The 24,449-nt window shown below is 35.9% G+C and overlaps 1 protein-coding gene across 2 annotated transcripts; it reads left to right on the top strand.

Moving 5' to 3' along the window:
• Positions 1–61: 61 nt before the first annotated feature.
• On the top strand, positions 62–19,899 carry UFL1 (UFM1 specific ligase 1; the record flags this gene model as incomplete). 2 transcript variants are annotated; one of them, XM_080615602.1, is made up of 19 exons in its annotated part: positions 62–158; positions 891–1,036; positions 2,093–2,121; positions 2,842–2,939; positions 4,227–4,341; positions 5,519–5,649; positions 6,300–6,358; positions 8,975–9,121; positions 10,388–10,563; positions 11,259–11,438; positions 11,835–11,955; positions 13,354–13,476; positions 15,151–15,271; positions 16,156–16,319; positions 17,253–17,383; positions 17,520–17,600; positions 18,337–18,422; positions 18,800–18,980; positions 19,690–19,899. In XM_080615602.1, exons 1-19 carry the CDS (start codon positions 82–84, stop codon positions 19,897–19,899), a joined length of 2,376 nt encoding a protein of 791 aa, XP_080471728.1. In that variant the 5' UTR covers positions 62–81. The 2 variants fall into 2 exon arrangements, with proteins under 2 accessions (XP_080471728.1, XP_080471729.1); XM_080615603.1 differs by having other exon boundaries at positions 13,354–13,480; positions 15,155–15,271.
• Positions 19,900–24,449: the final 4,550 nt, after the last annotated feature.

Genomic DNA, 24,449 nt, shown 5'->3' with positions numbered 1-24,449 from the left:
GCTGCCTCGGCGAGGCGTTTTGACCACGCTGGCTGCCCGTAGCCCGGCCGGCGGGGTCTGACGTGTAGTGTCGAGGCGGCGATGGCGGCCGCCTGGGAGGAGATTCGGCGCCTAGCGGCCGATTTCCAGCGGGCGCAGTTTGCCGAGGTGGCCCACAGGTGAGCAGCGCGGCGCCGGTACCCGCTGCGGAGCCCGGAGCCCGCCGCCTGCAGCTAAGGATCGCCTGCTAGCGCTCCCTCCCCTCCCCGCGCCGGCGGCCTCCATTCCGCCGCCCGCCCTCACAGCCTCCCTTCCGCTGCTCGCTCTCACAGCCTCCTGCCCTGACACACAGCTGGGGCCGGGAGCTCAGCCAGGCAATCCCCAAAAGTCCCGGGGGCCCCCACAGAGTATGTGCAGGTCCACGGTATGCAGTTGCTGCTAAATTCAGGCTGGTGAACCCTGTCGTGGTTCCAGTGCTCTGTTTCTTCCGTATGTGTCGTTGAGCAGTAGAGGTTGTTGCTTACTGTTTTATTAAAAAAAAAAAATAAAAATAACCCCAAGCAAGCAAAGCAAAATAAAAAAATACAGAAAGGTGATAGACACACATTCTGTAAGCGCAGCCGTTCTTAAGTCCACAAGCAGGTGCATTCTTTCAGCAAAAAGGGGCTGACAGCTGTTAAGGGAAAGAGTAAAACTTGGTTTAGAGATATGACGCATATAAATGAAGCCATATGGATGATTTGGGAGGTGATAAGCGGAATCCTGAACTAGTTTTTTGTCTTTAAAAATACTGATACAGAACAGAAATTCGCATTGCACTTCCTGTGTTTAGTATTTCTGAAACATCAATGTAAAGATAATTTAAGCAAGCACTTACTTAGACTGACTGATTTTATTTATGCTGTTGACAGATTATCAGAGCGGAACTGTATAGAAATTGTCACTAAACTGATTGCTGAAAAGCAGTTGGAAGTAGTGCACACACTTGATGGAAAAGAATATGTCACTCCAGCACAGATTAGTAAGGAGATCCGGGATGAGCTTCATGTGTGTGGTGGTAAGTGTGGCATTTGCTTTCTTCCTCTGGATTTGGAAGTTAGTTCTGAAGACTACAAAAAGAATTTGAAGGTTTTGTTCAGTAGCCCTAATCTTGCAAAAAAAAAAAAAAAAAAAAAAAAAAAAGCAAACCTTGCTTTCTACTGCTTCATCTACGTATTAATTCCCCTACTACTTTTTTATTGCCACTTCAGATCTGTGTTAAGCGTTTAGGTAAGCATATCAAGATCCATTACTTAGTTCATTTGTTCATTTTCACCCATACAGAATTTCAAAGGTAGAAGTGGTCTAAGAACCCTTTTGGAGGAAGTTTGGCACTTTAATATGGTTAACTATCTAGCCTAGATATTTGGCCTTGACTCTCATTCTCTATTCATGTAATTGATAATATTTTAAAATTGTCACTGACATTTTCTATTTTATAGGAATGATGAGCCATCTGCTTTGTAAGATCTCAGATATGTAAGGAAGCACATAGCCTCAGGCAGCTTTTTGTCAATGGTTTTAATGAGAAGACAGTGTACTGTACTTTTAGTTATGTTTAAGGGTGAATTTCACTTTATCATGTGTTTGGAAAATTAACTTCCTTATTATGTTTATACAGATTAGTAGTATTCTTACAATTGCCACAAATATGCCTCAATATGTTAGGCCACTGTATCATATCAGTATGATAGCTTGAATTTAATTTAAAGTTGCTGGGGTTTGTTAGTAGCATCATGCAAGGGTAAAAAGTTGTTGTTTTGATACTCATGGACAAGTGGTCAAATCTGGATTAGCATCAAGGCGAAAACTAATTGGGAGGGAGTTTAAACAGTTATTTTTACTTCTGGAATTTCTGTATTGGATTGTCAGCAAGGCAGTAGGGTAGAACGGTAGGGATATCTTGCTCTGACTGCCTGTGATTTGATAACATATAAAGCTGAAGTTGGTTTAATTGGTTTACAGAAAGGTAGTGAAAAAATGTTTTGTACACAGTGGACTATGCTATATAACTAAATCTGTTCAAACATGTTTTATACACTAAAAGTGTATTTGTACTTTTTTTTTTTTGAAGGTCGAGTAAACATTGTTGACTTACAACAGGTAACTTTTTAATAATAAAATACTGCATACTTTTTTCTTTACTTCACCATGTATATTGTAAATGTGGAGTTCATCAGTTATATTCCAGCTAATTTACTTTTTTAAGAGAATGAACTTTATGAAAAGATGATAGCTCATGTCAGAATACAGCAGAGTACTTAATCTGGCCATTTAGTGCTTTATAGAGAGCTGCTGTGTGCTTAATGATAATCTAGAACCGCTGAAATCACCACTGAAATATACAGATTTTCTTTTTGAGCTCTTCCTTTGTAAACTAAGGATGGCAAACAAAGTAAATATGTTTTCCATTCAAATAGAAAGCTGCAGGAGCATGCATAATTAACTTTTGCATGTCTCTTTGGATCTTCACTGTTCCTTTTTTAATCACGTATCTCCACTAATTTTTATCCTCGACTAGTCTGCCTCTGTGACTAATTTTCCCTTCTGGCTTGAGTAAAGTCACTTGGAATCAGAAAACTTTTCTGAAAGACTATTTAGTATTTTCTGTATTTTTTTATTGTAGAGGTTTCTTTTAACCTTGTCACAGTTGCAAAGAAAGCATTGCTGCTTTATTCCAAATCACAGCTTATGTGTGTGTACAATAGCAGAAAAAATAAAAGCAGCTTTCCTCAAGGCATAGGAATGTGTAAGTATGATATCTCAGTGTTTGAGAATTAATTTAAAGTTATGATAAGAGGTTTCATTGGCATTTTTCTTTAGGTAATAAATGTGGACCTTCTGCATATTGAAAACAGAGCTAATGACATCGTTAAATCTGAAAAAACTATTCAGCTTGTATTGGGACAGCTTATAAATGAGTGAGTACTTTCAGGAGCAATATGTATAATTCACATCTCTCATATTTTAGAATGCAGGCTAAAAGCATTGGCCAGCCTTTGTTGCTTTTGAGGCGGACTGCATTTTTCTTGACTGCTGCTAAGGGTGCCTGGTGGTGATCAGTGCTTCTTTTGGAAATGGCAATCAAGGCCTGTCTCAGCAGAGCATCCAGTGAATCCATGGAGCAAAGGCCTTACTGAATGTCTCTGCCCAGTATCTTGCACTTAAGAGGCTTCGTTTCTTACTCAGTGTCTTTGTGTACAGCAGCTATATCTCTCTTGGTTTTGCTGTTTGCCTCGGCTATTGACAAGCAGTCTAATTTTTTCCCACATCTTGCTTTACCTCACAAGCTAAAGATGTATGAGCAAGTTATTTCATGGCTTTCAGCACACTAACAGCCACTGAAGTAATACTCTTGTCTCTATTATTCATTGTGCTGCAGGATTTATTCTTGGTAAAGAATGTGAAGTTCCTGTCTCTCTTGATAAAAGGCTATCTTGCTTATTAAAGCCCTTTTCTAAGCCTCATTGACATATAATGTTTTCCTGTTCCTGCTAGTTGACAAATTCATACAAGCAGATAAATGGACAATTTTAATACTAGGTACTTGGTTAATAGGCTTAAAAAAAAACAAAACCAAACAACCACATGTTCACTGACATTGTTCTCCTTTATTAATTTAAAATAACTTTATTTTTGCAAAAATTCATCAGAAAGAGGTATAGTCATAGAATCATAGAATGGTTTGGATTGGAAAGGACCTTAAAGATCATCTAGTTCCAACCCTGCTGCCATGGGCAGGGACACCTTCCACTAGACCAGGTTGCTCAAAGCCCCATCCAACCTGGCCTTGAACACTGCCAGGAATGGGGCAGCCACAGCTTCTCTGGGCAACCTGTTCCAGTGTCTCACCACCTTCAGAAGTAAAGAACTTCTTCCTGATACCTAATCTAGATCTCCCCTATTTCAGTTTAAAGCCATTATCCCTTGTCCTATTGCTACATGCCCTTGTAAAAAGTCTCACTCCAGATTTCTTGTTGGCCCCCTTTAGGCAGTGGAAGGCTGCAGTAAGGTTTCCGTTCTCCAGCCTTCTCTTCTCCAGGCTGAACAACCCCAACTCTCTCAGCCTGACTCCATAGGAGTGGTGCTCCAGTGGTGCTCTGGTCATCATAATGCCAGGTCAATTAGTAATTCAGCATATGGCTAGCAGGTTGATTTTGAAATTCACACTTAATGTGCGGGTGTTTTTTTTCTTGTTTTTACATAAGGAGTTACCTGGATCAATTGGCAGAAGAAATAAATGATAAACTACAGGAAACTGGCCAGGTGACAGTATCAGAACTCTGCAAGGCGTATGACCTTCCGGGAGACTTCCTGATACAGGTGATGCAAGCCACTAACTTGGCAAATGTAGAATTTATTGTATTCACATTCTTTTGTTATCTTTGCAGTATCCATGGCTGTAATTATTATAAATTTTTTCTCATTCTAAGCAGAAAAGTATTAGGTACGTAGAAGGTGCAGTGTAATAGCTATTCACAGAATGAGGTTGATGTTAGCCTTTCGACTACTGGGCAAAATCTTTTCAGAATCTTTATAACTGGTAGGAACAGACCAGGATTAGTAATGTCAGGAACAGGTTAGATTAGTGTAAGATCTGAAAACTTATTTGTGTGAGATACTAAAGATACAGGGGTAATTTCATCAATCTCATTAGTTACCCAGGAAGCAGAAATACAGTGGTAGAGACCTCTCAGTTTATTCAGAAAACGTAAAATAAATGTTTGTTTCTAAAAGCTGAAGCCAGACATTCAGAGTAAAAACAAAAAACTTTGCTTTTGTTAGTGACTATTGTAGTGTTTCAGAGGATTAGGGAGAATTCTCTTACCATTGTTGACTTTCAGTTAAGGTTGGATTTTGATTGGAAGATAGTTTTTTCAAAGAGTAATCCCATGGCATGTGTTAGGTGAACAGTCATATTGTGTACCACAGACAACCTTGTTGACTCTGAGTTTGAGCGGATTTCTTCTAATACTTGTTGTATGATCAGCTTCTACAAAAACATTTCTAACATACAAAATTACATGTGTTCTGTTTGTTTCCTGGGCAGTATTTCCTGGGTTTAGTTCACTTCCAACGATGCACATTTATAAACTGTTTCTACCTGTCTTCTGTTGTGTTTCTTGTTGCTGATTTTTGTCTTGTCTATTTGAAAAAAGTTGTATTCATTGTGCATTTCCAAGCTATTTTTACTTCTTTTGAAAAGTTTTATTTCATCATTAGATATGAAAATATCTGATAGAAAAAGGCATTGTTAGGAAAGCTGAATTCTCTTAAGTTTGGAGTGTGGGCTGTAATGGCATCAATTTATATGTAGTAAATACATACAAATTCTCAACATATCTAAGTAGTAATTTAAACTTGCAGTCCTCGTTTCTGAATGTTTTGTCTGCCTTAGCAACGCTAATTTGCTGCTCTGCTAATACAGGTTTTTTTCATTAATTTTTGTTTAATATCATTAATATACAGTTTTAGCAGTTAACCCAGCTTGTATTTACAGGCATTATCCAGGCGTTTGGGTAGAATTATTCATGGGCAACTAGACCAGGAAAACCATGAGGTGATTTTTACAGAAGCCTTTGTGTCACGCCATCGAGCACGCATTCGTGGTCTCTTCACTGCAATTACTCGGTAAATGGAACACATACAGCCACATATTAAAATATTTTCAACATAGGTCTTTATGGACAAAATTCTCTTGTGATTGAAAAAGAAAAGAAAATAAAGACCTATGGGTTGGTTTCTTTAAGTGTAGTTGAGTTCCTGGGGTGAAATATTTACTTATATTGGACTCACTTTTTTGAAAGGGGGACCTCCTTTTGAAAGGAAAAGAAGGGAGGCATAACAATATGCAGTATACAAGAAGTTGTTTGGCTGAAGAAAATGTTAATCAGTAGTTCTCCCATTTTTTTGGAGAGTATCTATCCTCATTGTCATTCTACCACTCCCTAGTCAATCATATATTGATATCTGCCCACTATGTGTGATTCTAGAAAATTTTTTATAATTAAGTCAATAACCTCCTGTGTCAATTTGTATGAAGAGAAAAACTTGGAACAGCAAAAGTTTCCTTACAGTAATTGTTGTAGCTTTGTTATAAGATACAACTTCGTAGTAATTTAAAATTAAAATGTTTTAGGTAATGTTAAACGTCAGTGTAGCACCTTGGGGCTAAGACACTTTTTAGTTTTGTCCATCTAGAGTAACCTCTCTTATTTCTAGATTCTCCACATCAGTTTCAGGTCATTGACTTATATTGGTTTGTTTGTCTTTTTTCCAAGGCCTACACCTGTAAGTAACTTGATCACTCGGTATGGATTTCAAGAACATTTACTTTACTGTGAGTTTCATTTGGATTGGGTTGGTTTGTTTTGTTGGGTTTTTTTAGTTAATTAATAGATTCTTCATTACTAGAAGTATGTTTTTAAATAAGCATTTTAGTATATAGCCTTAATTCTGGAAGAAAGAGCAATATGTTTTTCTTTAGTGTAAAAAATGGTAAATCTTTTCTGCTATCCATAACTGAAGAGATGTTCTCTGTATCTAAAGCAATAAAAGCATACGTTGATGAAATGCCTCTGGGGCAGGATGATGCAAGAAGTACAGTACTCATTTTGTCATCTGTTTTGTTACTTGCCCTTAGCTACTGGCAGTTTTATCTGTGAAGCACACAAAAGGGAACAGATTTTATGTAGCCAAATAACATTAACTGCTCTGGATTCTATTTATTGACTTTTCTCTGTGATATCGGAGGCAGAGCTTTTGTTATGCCCTTAGTTAAATGTGTTTATATGCTGAGAGGTAAAGCATATCCTTAAACTGTTTGCTTTTATTTCTTGCAGTTCCTTTTTTAAATAGAAATGCAAAAATAAAATAGATTTCCTATCCTACTACGGAAACTTTTATGTTTTAGCTTTTCTTTCACTATCCCCTCCCATCTGTCCACAATGCTGCTTCAAGCATCATTAGTCTTATATTCTGACTGACTAAGTGCTACTGGTCTTTAGAATCCCTTAATAGTTTTCTGTCTCTTCTCATGAAAGTTACTATTTCTCTTTTCTTTGGTTGGGTCTTTTTACCTTCTGGGCGTTGCATGCTTTAGCTGCTCTATAATACCTCTCTGCTTACCTTCTTGTTCTTTGCAACAAACTTGTTCATTGAAAATGAAAATCTTAGTATTTAAATAAAGTTATATAAACACTCTACCTTCACATAATCTTATTTAAGGTCTCTTTTTTTTGGAACATTCCATCCAGCTATTCATAGATTAAAAGGAAAATCTGTTAAACTGCATTATAATGCTGCTGCAGTACCCAATATCAATTCCAGTATGTGTTTACAGTCTTTTTCAAACAGGTCCTGCAAATACATGGTCATGTTCTGCTCATGTATAGTGTTAATGTGAATAGAAGTTCTAGTGTTTTCTCATCACTAGTAATCATCACTGTGGCTAAGTCTATTTGTCGTATCTTTTTCATGGGTTTTGGGATGGATTTTTTTTTAATGAATTTGTTCGTCTTTTTCTTTAATTTTTCATACTGTATTTCACTTTCTTTGCAAGTTTCAGATAGCTTTCTTGTCTTTTTATTCACTGCCAGAGGACATTTGATTTTATTCTGTCTGAGATGCCGTTTCAATTTCACAAATGCTGGAAATTTGAAAAAATACCTTTTAATGAAGTTACTTATATGTTTGTTATAACTTAACTATTAGTAAGTACAAACATCTAATTTAAGAATCTGTCCTATAAGCTCCATTTTATACAAGTTAACTGAATCATGGCAGAACATGATTCCTGACTCTTGTTTTAGGTGATGTAAGGCTATATCTTTTTTAAATCAGTTTCTCTTTCTTCTACATTTTCTCAGTGTAAGTAATGTTCAGCTGAGTTAGAGGCAGTTGTGTTCAACAGCTGCTACTCTAGCTTGTAGAGACATACTTACACCATGGTCATATCTGCCCAAAGAAAAGAAAAAATCATGATTTAATGTGTGGTATTCTGGAACCAGGTTTTCAGGTAAATTTTCCTGTGTAGGTGAGCTAAACCTTCATGTGCTGTACTAAGCATATTGTAACGTTGACTCTCATCATGAGGAAGAAGCCAAACCATATGATACTATTTAATGTTCTGCTCCAGCGTAAAATTTGCCTTTCAATGAAATAGAAATCATCCCAAACTGGGGATAAAAAAGCCATCTAGCAAATCTCTGGAAATCTGCAGAGCTTGGCAGTTGATGTCACTGATTTATTTTTTTTGTCATTGCATCTAGTTATGTATGAGAAGGCATATGCAGAACAGACGAAGCAAATCAGATATTCCTGTGCACCTTTAATGGACAAAAAATACCTTATTTAGCATTGAGAAAGGCTTAGTACTTTGGTACTACCAGTTGCCAGTATGTTCTTCATCAACAGTATTTGTGCATTATTAGGAGGCTATTATTTGCAACAGTGTGAACATTGTAAACCATAAAGATGGTCACCAGTAAGAGGTGCTCACATTTATGCAGTTTAGATAACAATTTTTGATGTCATTTTAGTGTGTTTGGATTTCTTTTTTTCTGTCATGTTTAACATGCAAGCAGTGAATTTGAAGAGAGCATAATTGCTAAAATGCTTATACATTATATATATATAAAGATACTTTTATGACTACATTTTCTAAAGTAAAAGCTCTAACTGTACAGTTACATGTTCAATAAAAAGTGTTTCGATTCTGCCATTGAGGTTCACTCTTTTGAAACCTTGTATGCTTTCCAGAGCTTTTATCAGAACACTCGCATAGTCTTAAAAATAGTTGATAGACCCACAAAATGTTTTTCTAAAACAAGCACAAACAACTAATGGGGGGGGGGGGACAGAAAAAGAAAACCAAACAGGGAAAATAATTGCTATGTTTTGTTTAGTAGTGATATCAAAGTGGAAAATGCCACTTCTTTTATTTTCTGTATTGTAGCTGTGCTAGAAGAACTTGTTAACACTGGTCGACTAAAAGGCACTGTGGTTGGTGGGAGACAGGATAAGGCTGTGTTTATTCCAGACATTTATGCCAGAACGCAGAGCAACTGGGTGGATTCTTTTTTCAAGCAGAATGGTTACTTAGGTAATTAATCTATATTCCCATAGATAAAATGTCTTTCTAAAACTAATCTATGTAATTGGTCTTACCCTAATATAGCCAGTGTTTAGAGTAAAGCCTCACAAGAATAAGTGGAAATCAATACAGTAGTTGATACTCCTTTGTTAAAAGACTATCTTGCTTATAATGATGTGTGTTACTTTATCACAAAGAGCCATATTTCAACAGAGAGAACCATACTGCTGAACAGTAACTTTATTTCTCAAAACCAGAGTTACAGATGCTACTTTTACTACTGTTCTGAAAACATTTCTTAGAATGCTCCCTGTAGACTTTTCAGGTGATCGTGTTTGACCCACAGGGTTGGAGTTTCAGTCCAGGCATCCAGATTACAACCAAACTTGGGCTAATAGGCCAGACAGCCAAGCATGCAGTGCACAGGAAGAACCTGTGCAAAATGAGATTTGTAGAACTGGACTGGATGGCACTAGTGTCCGATTTTATCCAAACAAATCTATCTAACTTAAAGATAAGTGATGCTGGATGATGGTGTTTTAATACAGGAGCTGTGGGAAAATATGGACCTGAATAAACAAAAAATGTATCCTTATGGTCCCAAAGGGCCAGTTCCTAAAAACAGTTAGTCTTGCAGTTTGAAAAGCTTCATCATAATTTACTGTAGTACTGTTAAGTGTTTCTGTAATACTGCTTGACTGATAGAGTATCTGTCAAAGTCTTTGAATGTTTTCAGAATGTCTAAGTATAAACTGCCAAATAGTTGAAACACTTTGCTTGTGAGGCATTGCACAATTCTATGAGCATATTGGGGTAACTTTTGAAAACAAAACATTTTGACATTGTATATATTATGAATATTGTTCATGTTATATTGGAATACTTTGGAAAGATACAATTGCAAATTTAAAGGTATAGGAATCTGAAAAACAAACAAACAAACAAACAAACAAAAAAACCCCAAAACAACAACAACAACAACAAAAAAAAAAAAAAAAAAAAAAAAAAAAAAACAAACCACAAAAACCAAAACTCCAAGCCCTTTCTTTTTCCAAAACTCAGCCCAAACTCATGTCCACTTCATATTTCTCTTAACTATGTTGTGGTGCAGCTTGTGCCAACTAAGTTTTAGGTCAGCATCCGCTTGAGGCTGCATTTACTTGTATACAAACTAAACGAAATTCTTCATTTCCTGCTTTCAAAAAAAATTACCACATAAGGTCCTGTAAGTATATGATGGTAGTGAAATGTGACAGACATCTAACTGTTTTATAGAGTTTGATGCGTTGCACAGACTTGGCATCCCTGACCCAGCAGGCTATATTAAAAAAAGATACAAGTCCACACAGCTCTTATTTCTGAGAGCAGCTTGTGTTGGTCAGGAAATCGTGGATCAAGTTGAAGCCTCTGTAGAGGAAGCCATCAGCTCGGGAAACTGGATAGATGTAGCAGTAAGCAATCCTTTCAGTTGTTGTTGTATTTATTTGTTTTGTTTTACTTTTGTGTCCAAGAATACTTTATTGGTACTACACATATATAATGAAAATTTCATGTTGTCAAAGAAGGATATTCAGTTCAAGTGAAATAACGAGTAAAAAGGCATTATTTGCCTTTAATCTGGCCTGAACAAAGCCAGTGGAAGGACATAGGACTATTCAGTTGACAGAAACCTAGGACTAACTTTCATTTCAAAATTAGTGCTAGTGTATTCTGCTAGAGAGCAGTATATTTCGGGGGCGGTGGGGGGTGGAGGGGGGAGGTTGGAAAAAGTTTAAAACGGATTTCTGTGAGTTCCGTAAACAGAGGGATATTAGCCATTTTGTCCTGGCTAAATCCTAATTCTAGGCCATAACAGCACTATTTTGTCACTTGTAAGAAAGCCTGCTGTTGTTTTGTTTGGTGTTACTGCTGGGGTGCATTTTGAAGAAGTTGCCATGCATTTGCACAGAGCAATGTTGATTTCTGGTGTTAGAAGATCTAAAATAGTTTACTCTTAAATTGCTAGTTTAATTTTAAAAGTGCAGTATATTCTAAACAGTTCATAGATTTCAAATGTCCGTGAATTCTGTTTATCCACACACAAGTATGTCTGTCTATTCTAGAACAGATCATTGTATGTAAATTATTTTTATTTTCTTTACCCTAGACTCTTCTGCCCAGCTCATTGTCAGTAGAAGATGCTGGAATTTTGCTTCAGCAAGTTATGAGATCTTTAAACAAGAATTCTTCAGGTTTAATCTTCAGTGACACTATTGTGGTCAGTGAGAAATTTGTAAGCAGCTGTGCTGATCTATTCTCTGCTACAATGCAGCAGAGAGCTGAAAAGGTAGGGGTTTTATTGGTCAAGATGCAATCAATATATGTTGAGTGTTGGACTATAGTTTATATGACTTTCTGTTTGCTGTTACCGTCTCTTTGCATCTCATCTGAAATACAGTTTGGGAAGAAGAGCAAAAATGATGAAAAAGTTTGTATGTATAATCAGTGTAATTTAATGTATATTCAGCTGCACTCAGGGAACACTGTTCCACTGACAGTATGACCAGATGCTGAATTTTGAAGAGAAGAATAAATATCTCTTCATATGTTGCACTTGGTGTTAGCTGGGAATACATGGTGTTAGCTTAGTATACTGAAAACATGGCCAAAAGGGTTAAATGTTTCTGCATGTATCTTTTGTTGCTGTATCTTTTTGCTATTAAGTGCATGTTCTTCATTTTAGGAAATTAAAAATAACCCTGTTAATTTAATCACTGAAGAAGATTTAAAACAGGCTTCTGGTTTAGAGAACTCATATGCCACTAAAAAAGACAAAAAGGATGAAAGAAGAAAGAAGGCAACAGGTAAAGCATCAATATTTAACTTAAGCAAAAAAAAAAAAAAAAAAAAAGGCTTATTTAGCCTTGGAAATATTCAAATATAAAGTTACGATATTTTGTAGTCTGGTAGTTCCTTCCAGTCTGTGGCTGAAGATATTTTAAGAAATAATCCAGCCACTTCTTATCATTATCCTGTAGATGTATCTGAGCTATGTCCATGAGAACTAATTTCAGGTTTAGAAGTATCATAAAGGTGTCTTGAGTTAGTCCAACACAAGGCAGCTGTCCTTAGAAGCAAGGAATCCATGTTCATTTGTTAGTGTATATGGTATGGTCACGTAAGATTGAGTTGTGCATTGGGGAGTGGCCAAACCAGTAGCTCAGGGACCTCTGTACCATTTTTGATTACACAGTATAGGTAACATTCTGTGCTGTTCTTCTCAAGGACCCATGAAAATGAAAATATTTCTTAATAGTCTTGAGAAATAAATTCCAAAATCACTCTGTTTAAATAGAGAAGTCAGATTTGGGGGCAGGGGGGTGTTTCCTTTTCTTAAATGATACCACTGTTACATAATGTAACAAAAGTTACTTGAAATCTTGGACCTTATATTTCAATGGATAAGAACTACTTTTTCAAGACTTAGTTCATGTATAGAACCAGTTGTTCTGGATCTGAAATTTCTTTCAAGTGAAAAAAGAAGGGAACAAGCTGTGGAAAGGGAAGCAAACAGCAGAATGACTTACCTTGTGGAGAAGGACTGTATTGCAAATTGAGATCCAGTCTGCAGTGTGAATACATGGATTAAGGGACATATGAACTAAGTAATTTGATATGTTTGTCAGAACGGGAACATCTCATTGCATTGTAGTCATCTCGGAATAGTTGAAAAAGAATTAGTGTTCTAGTTAATTGAATGCATGTTTTCAGGAATATTTTGGAAAAATGCTTACTATGTTGGATTTTTTCTCTGCGCGTTAACAAGGTTACATTATCTGGATATTTTTCAGTAGCTCAGTTATTCAGCATCACTGAATAAAAATGCTAAATGCCTACTAAGATGCTATTTTCAGCCAACAGAAAATCTCCCATTACATTCTGGAAAGTGGTATCTCATCTGTTTTCATCTGGAAAAAGATATTATGCCTTTTAAAAATAAAATATATAGGTACATTCAATATTATTAGTACTTGTGTTTATTGATGATGTTAGCTTAAATTAAGCTGTGACTCAGTTGCTCTTTTTTCTCAAGACTGAATCTTACAGTCCTAAGATTCTGGGATATGGATTGCAGGTTATGTTTAGAATCAGGTTGTAGGGTTTTAATTCAGCATTAACAAGTAATGCAGGTAATTTACTTTAATATTGTAAACTGTTTAAGTGCTGCAACTGTGCTGTGTACTAAACAAATTCTCCACCAGAGGGCAGTGGATGCGTGAGAGGAGGAGGAGGTGGTAATGCCAGAGAGATCAAGATTAAGAAAACCAAGAAGAAAGGAAGAAAAGATGCTGACAGCGATGAAGAGGCACAAGCAACTAGCACAGGTTTGTCGTTTTATTTTGGGCACTATCTGTTCATACTCACATGTTTTTAGCACTTGATTTTTCACACCTCTTGTTTTCCCCACTGTCAAGTAAAATGCCAAAGAGCATGAGAATACTTTTAGTTAGAATTGTATCAATGAATATGATAATGCAGTTTAAATGAAATAGACATACCATATTCACTGAGAAGTATAACTTAGCCTTTAAAAAAGAAATTTAAGTAAAAGAAATGAGAACCCTTTTTTATTATTTAATTTTATGTAGGAAATGCCTTATATTTTAGGATTAATATTATACTTGGTTTCTTAATACCTGCTGAATAGTGTATGATAAATGGAGAAGTTCACATTCAGTTCCAAGGCTTAAATTAAGAAATCATAACGAAGAAATAGTACTTAGATGTTTTTACTCATAGGGATAAAATATACAGTCAAAATAAAGATTTAATATTCTAAATAGGGTTTGTCTTGTTTAACTGGGACAGCTACATCAGAGCAAGTTTCCTTTATATCTGTTGGCTTTGTAATGGAGAAAGGTAGGTACATTGAAGGGCTAGTCTGTCTCGCTCGTTTTAGGTGTGTATTACAGGATGAGACTGAATTGCTCCCTGTTGAGCCCATTTCTCTGCCTTTACTGTTAGGAGAAGGAGCATGGATAGCATCCTCAGAATTAAACACATTGTTAGGCTTTCAGCAAACTGGTTGCAGGTTGCACAGTCATAATTATGTGTTAACTTCTTTTATTCAATGGAGATGAAGAAATGGGCACTTCCGTTTTATATATAGTATTGACACTTTCGTTACCGACTGAAATACTTTAAACATATTTGAAGTTGTGAAGTACAGCATCTTAATTTCATATGATACTACTCTCAGATTACTGGAATTCTCATATAAATGAAGTTATTTTTCAAGGCTGCTCAGTCACTGACCATACAAAATTAAGTTTTAAATCACCTCTTTCGTGTGTTTTACAGTTGTTGATGCTTGTATTGCAGTATTTTAATAAGTAGCTTGAGCCAAAATCCCAAGATAAATTCAGGTGCATATAAATAAGACCCTTCCAAAACCTGATTTAAGCTCCCTTACCACCAGTTTATATAGCCTTGTATGTTGTTTATTGCTAATGTGGGACTACTAGGAACATAATTGATTTCCATTCATTTAGTTTCCTTTTGTGCAGAATAAGCCCATTACATGCTGTATCTGCATCATAGAATGCCTGTCCTTTTCTGGTTCTCTGTCATCATCGTGATCTCATTCTTATGTATAAAACAATTCTGCAGCATGCATATAAACTTCATATTTTGTCTAAAACCAAAATACAGAGGCACTAATTCATATGTGTTAACAAGCAGCATGTGAGTTGATTTTATTACTGGAACTTCCTGTCTAGTTTAATACTTTTGCTTTATCATGTCTCAAATTTTATACTGTAATATTAAGCTTAGGATACCTCTGTTACATGATTGTGTACCTTACTAAGTGGACTGATTACAGAAAATAACTTCTGAGCAATCAAAAGAGATATTTTGTCAGTTTTTCATGTGTAAGATTTAACTATCATGTGTATTCATCTTATGTGGAGACATTTCAATGCCTTATGCCACAGAGGAAATGCAGCAAAACTTAAGTATAATGTTTTCTCAATGAACATTGCTCATGACCGCTACAGGTAGGAATAAGCAGCCGGAGTTCCCTTTCATGTCAGCAGATGAAATTCAAGATGTTTTAAAGACCCACATGCAGGATTGTCCTGAAGAACTTATTGCAGAACTTGCTGAACATCTAATAAGGTAATTTCAGTAATTCAACTGGAGTTGGAAACCGTGAGTCACTTCAAATTAATCTTCTCTTCAGTCTGTTTTCTTGCTGAGAAAAAAATATTTTGCTGAGGGAAGCAAAGTGTGTCACAGCTCCATGTGGCATGTGTCGTGGCAGTAGGTGGTTCTGTGCCCTTTGTCAGCAAGCATATTTTCTAGTTCATGCTTGTATTTCCACCCCCTTACACTGATCTGTGTTGGGGTTCCACCAGTGCCATCTTCTGTACAGCCTTTGGTCTCTGTTCATCTTTCTTGTCTTTTGTAGCTCCGCTGGTACCTGATGAACTGGGTAATAAGCTAGGTCAGCAAACTGATCTAAGCAAAGATGAATATCTTGTTTTAAAAGATGCTCCATACAACAGAAAGTATGTGAATATGTGTGGTCAGGGCAAAAAAGGACATTAGAGTACAGTGGTAACTGCAATTTTAGAAGGACCTGTGCTATTTTAATGCAGCTTAAAAGTCTTCCCTTCTTATAGCTATCATTGATCTGAAATTTGTCCTCAGGCCCGTGAAAGAGTTTTTGAATAGCATTGCCTCTGGAAGTATTTTCTATCTTTCATCTTGTTTGCATTTCGGAGTTGTTATGAGTTAAAATCTTAGCAAGCATGTACATACTGTGCATACTGTAACCATTAGTACTTCTGCACTTACCAGAGTACATTTTAACTTCCTAGTGCTTATTTTCTGATTTCCATTATTTGCTTTTTTATTAAGCTCACCATTCTGTGAGCATGTTCCATTCACTTACTGTGCAATGAGATAGCTGTCTCTATTGCTGATATATTTGGAAAAACCTACAGTTTTACACTTTGTTTAATGTTCACTTTTTCTCCTTTCTTCTTCCCTGTTCTAAGACCTTTAACAAAAACTTACCAGGAAGTTGTGCGTTCTGTTTTTACATCTTCAACATCATCTTCTGGAGCCAGCAGAAGACAGACTATGAAGGACTTGCAGGAGGGGTTCTCAAACTTGTACAACAACATTAGGTTATTCGAAAAGGGAGCAAAGCATTTCACAGGTACAATACATATATGCATTAAAAACTGAATATGCTCCTTCAAGGGTGTTGAATTTATTCTAGAATCTACATTCAAGGTCAAAGAAGAGCAGCCATTTAAAAAAGAAAAACTTAGAGATGTGTTTACTTTGCCTAACACTGACCTTATGCTGGAGTGCAAAATGAGTAAGCTTCCTTCATTCTGTTGCCTGTGCCACTAATGAAAAATTCAAATGTTTCTAAGAAGCCCCTGTTAAAAAACTCTTTTAGGTTTGATACTAAAAGCAGCTGCTCCTTCAGGGCAGCTTTTCAAAAAGGTGTAGATTCATTTTGCAGTGGGATACTTTGTAAGGTGTCTTCTTCAGCTATATTTTGTGACAGAAAAGTAGCATTAGGAAAATATTGTAGACATTTCCAAGATTCTCTGCTGCATTCAGCTTTCATGTAGAACTTTCCCTGTGGAAAACTTGTAACAAAAGGAAACACTAATAAAAAACCCTGATATTCCTATGTTTAGGAATAAATGGTATTATTTCTCGTTAGCGTTTGTTCTTGTACATGTGTTCTGTAGCCTCTTTTTTCTAAAAACTGTTTCAGTGCTATAGTCATGTGCCTGCTCTTCTGTTCAACTGCTTGTCCTGTAGACTTTTCCTTTTTTACTTGTTGATGAATAGGGGTTCAGGAGGATTTTACAAGGACTACTTTACTGCTTCTACAAATACACCTTTTGAAATAGTACCAACACATTAAAATACTCTTAGAGACCTGAAAGCTCACATTTTTCACTGAAGAATGTTCAATAAGTGATTACAAATGAGGCATGTTAGCTTCATGTATCCAGATAACTTTCTCGTACTACTCATACTTGGTAAGACTCCACGTTTTAGGAAGTGCCGTGCTAACTCTCATAAGAATCACGTAAGTTAACTTTGAATCTCTTACTTCTTTTAACAGATGAGACTCAGACTAACCTTGCCAAACATCTGTTGAAGACAGTCTGTACAGATATTACAAATCTTATTTTCAACTTCCTAGCATCTGATTCAATGATGACAACAGAAAATTACTCTGCAATCACAAGTGAGGTACACGGATAGCGGTTCCTTTTTAACAGTCTCAAGTAGATCAGTAATGTTTATTTAATATTTTATTATCTTATGTGTAAGTGCAGCTAAAATGATAATTAATAGTACAGATTATTTTAATTCTTTTCTCATACAGGTCCGGACAAAGATTTTAGGTAAATTGCCAGAAGACACCAAAAGCCCTTTAACTAAACTGCATACTTCTCTGAATGGCAAGGTAAAGTGATCCAGAATCTGAGTTCAGATTTTCTGCTGATACAATGCTAAGAAACAGCTAACATAGAGCATGTAGTCCATAACTGCTGCTGCTGTGAAGGAAGAAGTCCAAATAGTCTTTTGAATTTTTGTAAGTCAGTGAGAGTAAGTACATTTTCATACCTGTGAATTCTTAGATTTGAAAGGTTGTTCTTACATTTACATAGTCACCTAGCTCTTCGCTTCCAGGTGAAATCCAGTGTATCTCTTAAGTGCAGGTGAGAAAAGTAAAAGCTGAGAGAGAATGTGTAATTCAGAGTGGTTGATGTTTCCTGTTGTTTGTTCCTGAAGATCAAGATTGTTGTCCCATGTATTTCATAACTAGTAAAACCCTGGATATTTAGGAAAAAAATCAGATCAGCAGTGGAAATACAAAGCAGAGTAATTTATTATTTTATGCAAAAGGCCGGACTGATGTTTCTTAAGAAAAAACATATCTGTAAATAATTGTAGAACATATATTCCTTTTTTAATTACATTGTTAATATTAGTGGATTATAACTTGTTTTAGTATTGAAGTATATGAACTATTGGAAAAGGAATAGCATTAATTTCTACTAAATACTTTTTACTTTCTATTTTGTTTCATAGCATATTCCAAATGTATTCACAATCATCTGTGTGATTAATTGTGAGCAGTAGTTAACTTTTTTATAATCTGCTAACATAGTTTAAATATTTATCTCATTTTCTAATAGAGTGTAGAAGATTTTCTTTCATGCCTTGATTCTGCAGTGGATATTTGTGGTATTATGGTGAAAAAAGGAGACAAAAAGAAAGAAAGGTACCTTAATTTTATTTATTCTATGCGCAGTCTGAAGTGTAGCTGTATTGCTGGACAAATATTAGGTGGTTACTGTGGTCACAGTCACAGAGAATGTGTAAGAGGCAGTCTTCCTGTTTAACTGAAAAATGCAAAGTCAGGCAGTCCTAATTCCATGGGAGAAGGGGGAGGGGGTCTTCATATTTCAAAATCTGAGCTACACCAGTGCTAGTTTGTTTTTTGGTTTTGGGGGTTTGTTTTTTTTTTTTTAATGTATAATTTTACATAGAACTGGTCAGAAGAGAAAATTAAAATTAACTGAAGTTAGATGTTTTAGAGTATATTATCAGTTGCTGTAGGACAAAAATATTTTTATATACTGTATTTCTGTTCCTCAGGCAAGTCCTGTTTCAGCATAGACAAGCTCTGATTGAACACCTTAAAGTCACAGAAGATCCAGCTCTTGTTCTGCACCTGACATCAGTACTGTTATTTCAGTTTTCAACCCACTGTATGCTTCATGCACCAGGAAGATCAGTACCACAGATCATTAATTTCCTAAGTGGCAAGATCCCAGAGGTATTCCTTTCTAGCTTCTTAAGGGGAAAGTACCTTTTTTCTATGACAGAACATTGAAGTTGTGCCTTATACTGTTTCTGCTGCGTAAGACTGACATCTTTGTGTTTCATGTCTAATCATTATTTTATTTACAGAATATGCAATTTTGCTGATCTGGATTGTATTTCAAACCTATCATTTCAAGGATCTGTCTTCAATATTTTTTAATAAAACTAAAAATCAACCTGTTACTAGTACTGCAGCTTTTGCCTTTAACCATAGATACAGCTGTCTATTGGAAAATGTTACGATTCTTGCAGCTGAAAATTCTTACACTCTATTTCCTCCCAGCTAGAGCATGGTTGCTTTTTAAACTTCTCTAGTTCAGTTTTAGAGAAAGATATACCACTTCAAAAGTAAAGATATTGAAATTCTATATTCCAAGCTGCCCAAACTGGTGATGTTTACTAACTGCACTGCTTCCCTGCTTTGGTGGTTAGTTGTCCTGTTCTTACAGCATTGATGCACTTTAATTTTTTTGCCTCTGTGAATGTCTCTCAGAATTTAGGTTGCAAAATAACTTGATGGAAATATATTTATGTATATATTTACCCTCTTTAGGCAAGAATGGGAGAATGCTTTTTAAAAAAAAATTACTTTCAATTAAAGCTCGGGGTACCTTCTCCATACCATTGACATTCCTTTGGTTTATTCTCTCTTTTCCCCTTAGGATCAGCATTCTCTGTTAGTAAAATACCAAGGGCTAGTAGTGAAACAGTTGATCAGCCAGACTAAGAAAACTGAACATGGAGACAATGACACAACAGATAACCTGGAAGAGGAAGAAGCAGATGCCATTCGAAAAGAGCTCCAGGAAATCACTACCTCTATCAAAGACCTTGTTCTCAGACCTAGGAAATCTTCTGTAACAGAGGAATAAAATTACTATTTGGTGCATCCAAATCCATAATTCAGTCAGATTTTTTTTTCTTATCCTGAAGGAAAGAATAGCAGAAAATGCTTGGCAAACTTTTAAAATTTAGCTTCTAACAATGGCAAATTACAGCCAGGTGGTGATGGTAAATAAAGTATTGTTATGTGCTACTACAGTGTACATGTAGCACATGTAACACATTGTAGTACAGCTGTACAGTTGTGGACACTTTGGGTGTGAAATTAGTGGGTTTTAATTAGCATCTTCATGTGAGGCCTCAAGAAATGGTTATTCAAATATGGTTATTCAAATAACAGTGTATTCTGTTCCATACATGCACAAGCTTATGGTTTTACTTCTCTAATTTGAATTTATAGTGATCTAAGAATTGCATAGAAGTGTATTTAAGCCCATATGTCTCAATTTCAAATATTAGTTTTGACATGATCTACCTACTATGAAAGGCCATCTCTACTTTTTTATATCATTAGTGGATGTTTTGTGCTTTGGTTCACTGGAACACAACAGTAAAAAACATTGAGGACAAGTGTATGTTGCTAAAGTAGAAGTAATCCAGTATTAATGTGAGTTTCTAAATATACTGAAAGCTTATGAAAATCAGCATACTCATGCTATTCATGTGTTCTGTTAATGTCCCTAATAGCTGCTCATTTCAAACATGTAATTTGAAAAGAGGAAGTGATAACCATTTACACTGGTATTTTGGGAATGGATAAATACTGTTATGCCTGCCATATTTTACGTGCTGTATGTTCATTCAGCAGACTTCTTGAGTTCTTAGTCCAGTTCCCATAGCAGTTAGAAGTACTGTATTCTGTCACCTCCTTGAGAAAACTTGCGGTATTCTGTTTATGCTGAGTTTTGTTAAAAGATTTCAGTTTATGGTGTTTCTACATAAGCTTTATAGACCAAAATAGTGGCTAAAGTATTTCCCTTTTACCAGCCTTATTTTTACATGTGCGGTGCTTTTTGTCTTCAGGAAAGTGGTAAAATGTGTAAAATAGAGTTCTGCCACTATTAATTACACAATTCTTGTATGTCAAATATACTGCTAACTTACTTTTAAGAAAAGGTGATTTTCAAACAGGAGAGATTGTAGTTGCATTACTTAAGTAATGCCCATTGATTTCATGTGTGTAATTGCAGGGATTTACATAAAGTCAAGTTTGAGTAGTAAGACAGAAATAGAGTTCTTTTCACTAAAAATGTCATTCACCCGTCCTTGCCAAAATTCTCTGATGCTGAAAGAAAGCAAATTCTGTGCAAGCCCGACTCTGTTCAAATACTTGTTTTCCAACAGTTCATGTATTCTATAAGCTAAATCATAAATACATCAAAACCTGAAATCGCAATAAATGAAAGTTGAAGAGGCCAAGTATGGAAGCTCAGTAACTGATAAAACAAGGTGAAGATAATTTTGGTAAGGTAAAAGAAATTGAATTTTATACATATATAAAAGGCAGTAACATATGTCAGTGTTCACAGCAGTGCTGATCTTCTGCCAGAAGTAAGACAAAACAGTTTGCCAGTTGTAAGGCAGAAGTAAAGGTAGTTGGTTTTTTTAACTTGGCTGGAGGCTTTCGTAGCTGACAGTAGAAGACAATGAAAAGTAAGAGATGAAAAATACTCAGGCTGTTTAACTTCGTTTAAGAAATAAAGTTTCCGTACAGGGAATAGGTTCAATTTCTTGTTATTTACCTGAAATAGCTATTAATTTCCTATATTGAATGTAAACAATTTTATATGACATTGAGCTATTTTGTAAATAATACACCACATGCCATTCTATATGCAAATATGAAAGTATTTTAATAGCATTAAATGATTAAGTATTTTAAATGTATTCTGTTGATTTAATCAATGGTTGATCATCTTGAAATTTGGATCTTTCAGAGAGCAATGAGCAAATGCACCATTTGATTTAACATGCCATTCTAAGCATCCCTGTATTTTTGTTCAATACTGGTTTATGCTGCAATAATAATGGACATCTTATAAAATTTTCTACATTGTGTGTTAGACTTTTAGTATTGTAGCTAGTCTTAAAAGGATGATAAATATTATTTTAAGTAGATACACGGGAAGCACTAAAATTCAGAGATATCTTCTGGCTACTAACAGAATTCAAGGAGACATAGGTTGGAAAACCTTTGCGGATATTTTTGTTGCCTCTTAGCTGTGGAAAATCAGTCTTCAGTTTATGGTACAGAAGTATTTTGAAAGAGAAAGAAAAGGAATATTCTCAATTTCCTGAATATTTTGCTAATTCATGGGATTTTTCCTCTGCCTGGGAGGAATTGTCTTAGAAATCAGGTGTTCAGTTCACAAAACAAAACTGTCCTTTGACAGCACTACAAAGTATACAAAATAACAAGCTTACTTTGATTTCAAGTATTCAGTCGCAGCCTCTCATGCTCTTCACCTGTGGTATTTAAACACCACCTTTATTTTTATAGACTTAAAAAGCTGATGTGTATGTATGCATGTATGTATATACGCAGAACTGTTTATAAACATTGATCTAGCTTCATTTGGTGCTGCTCTCAGCAAATTGGAATGAGTGCACTAGCCATAGGTAGAATAATATCTCTCACCAATGGCCTTTCCTTGCCCTTTTTTAAGTGGCAAAATGTGACTTTCATAGCTGGTCATTTGGTTATTTGCAGGTCTGCTGGAAATAAGCTGTTGCTCTGTTAGAACTTGAGCCTTCTTTCCAATTCTCTTGTTTCACTGCTTTTTAAAAAAAACCAAGAAATTGGCAGAAGTTTCTAATTAATAGCACTGGGGTTTGTTGTCTGCATGAATCCATCCTACAGCTTGGTCAGATAAAACTACAGTTCTTCTGCTCTGTGTAGGCTCACGAGTAGGCTACTCATGCAGTGGTTGCTCTGTGAATTCTTTTTTCCAATAACAGTTACATTTTCGTTAGGCTGGGAAAACAGAAATCTCTACAAAACTGGATGGATTTGGGTGGGTGTTTTAATTGTAAGTTTAGTACTCTTGCAGAAGACGCAAGTGTGACTATACTGGGTCAGATGGAAGGTCTGTGCAGCCCAGTATTGTGTCTTCAGCAGGAGCCAAAAGTGGATGCCTAGGGAGGAATATGAGAAGAAGACATGCAGGGATTTTCCCTTGAGTGCTTTTTGAGCCTCCAAATACATGCTACTTAAACTTTTTTAATGATGATTGTATTTTAAACATAGAAAACGGCAATTATCTGAAGCTTTTGGATAAACAGGATACTGAGAGCAGAATTCCTTTCTCTGCTAGCCCAAATAACAGAACATATTCAGTAAATGCCAAAGATGTTTTCTCAGAAAAACAACAAGTTATTTATTTATTTATTTATTTTCTTGGGAATTGTTAAGGAATGACTTTTAGGCTGAATTGGAAAGAGCAACTTGAGTAGTTTAAAGAGAACCACCATTTGGTTGATGGATTTCCCAAATCCTCAGTATGAAAACGCGTCGTGTCTGGTGGGGACAGATGAAATAAGCTTCTCTGTATTTCAGGAAGAGATGTGAGAGCTGTAGGAGGCATCATCTAACTGATACTGTGAAGAAGCAGCAGAATTTTTGTTGACCTCTGCAGTTGTACTCAATTTGCACCTGTTGGCAAAGCCTCCAATTAAATGCTTCTCTGGGGATGTCTTCTATTGACATAGTTGTGATCTCTATAGTTATACAAATTGGAGGATAGTCTTTGAAGATTAAGGAAGGTGATATGCTGGAGGAGGTGTCTGTACTTCCTTTCGGGAAAGAATGTGCTGCATTAGAAGTATTTTGAAGTTTCATTAGCTCTTTTGACAGATCTGTTTGGGTAATGCTTTTTTGTTTCTCTGATTTGTGAATTTCAAAAGGTACGTGGTCAAGAACTGTACTTTCAGTTTTCTCTTTCTGGAAGTAAAGGCAAGAGGAAGCTATTCATGATTCTCATTCTGGACTCGAATTCACATCTAACTTGTCCTCAATCTCCAAAAATCCCAAGTTTGTAAGGTGCTTGGTATAAATAAAGCTTATAGCTCACATAAAAATAAGAAAAAATAATTCAGCTTAGTTTAAGTATATGACAAAATAATTGTCTTCAGAGTTTAGTAAGCCAGACAGCTGAAAATAGAAATGGTCAATTCTTGGCAATAAGAGCTAGAGGATCACTCTTCATTGCAAGATACTACCTAGACACAGATAACCTCCAGAACATGTCCAGATATAGCAATTTTGCCAAAGTCTTCAAAAAAAAAAAATTTTGCCAAAATCTTCAGACATCTTTAAAAAATTTAAACATTTCCTTCTTTCTTCTATCTGTGATGCAAAACAGCTTCCACCCACTTGACGTTATGGATTAAATGATTCAGATCTATTGGCTCTTGGATGTGGAAAAATCTCCCTGGAGATCAGTCGCTGTTCATACCACAAGCAGCCATCCTTTTCACTCTGCTTAACTTCAGCCTGCAGTTCTAAACAGACACAATATCCTTACTTTCAGCTGTGATTGATTAAAAGTCTGAGTAGAGTCTTGTGCAAAGTATAGGGACT

This window comes from Psittacula echo (genome assembly GCF_963264785.1).
Source record: "Psittacula echo genome assembly, chromosome: 4".
Lineage (NCBI taxonomy): Eukaryota > Metazoa > Chordata > Aves > Psittaciformes > Psittacidae > Psittacula > Psittacula echo.
This window is presented reverse-complemented; position numbering and strand designations above follow the sequence as displayed.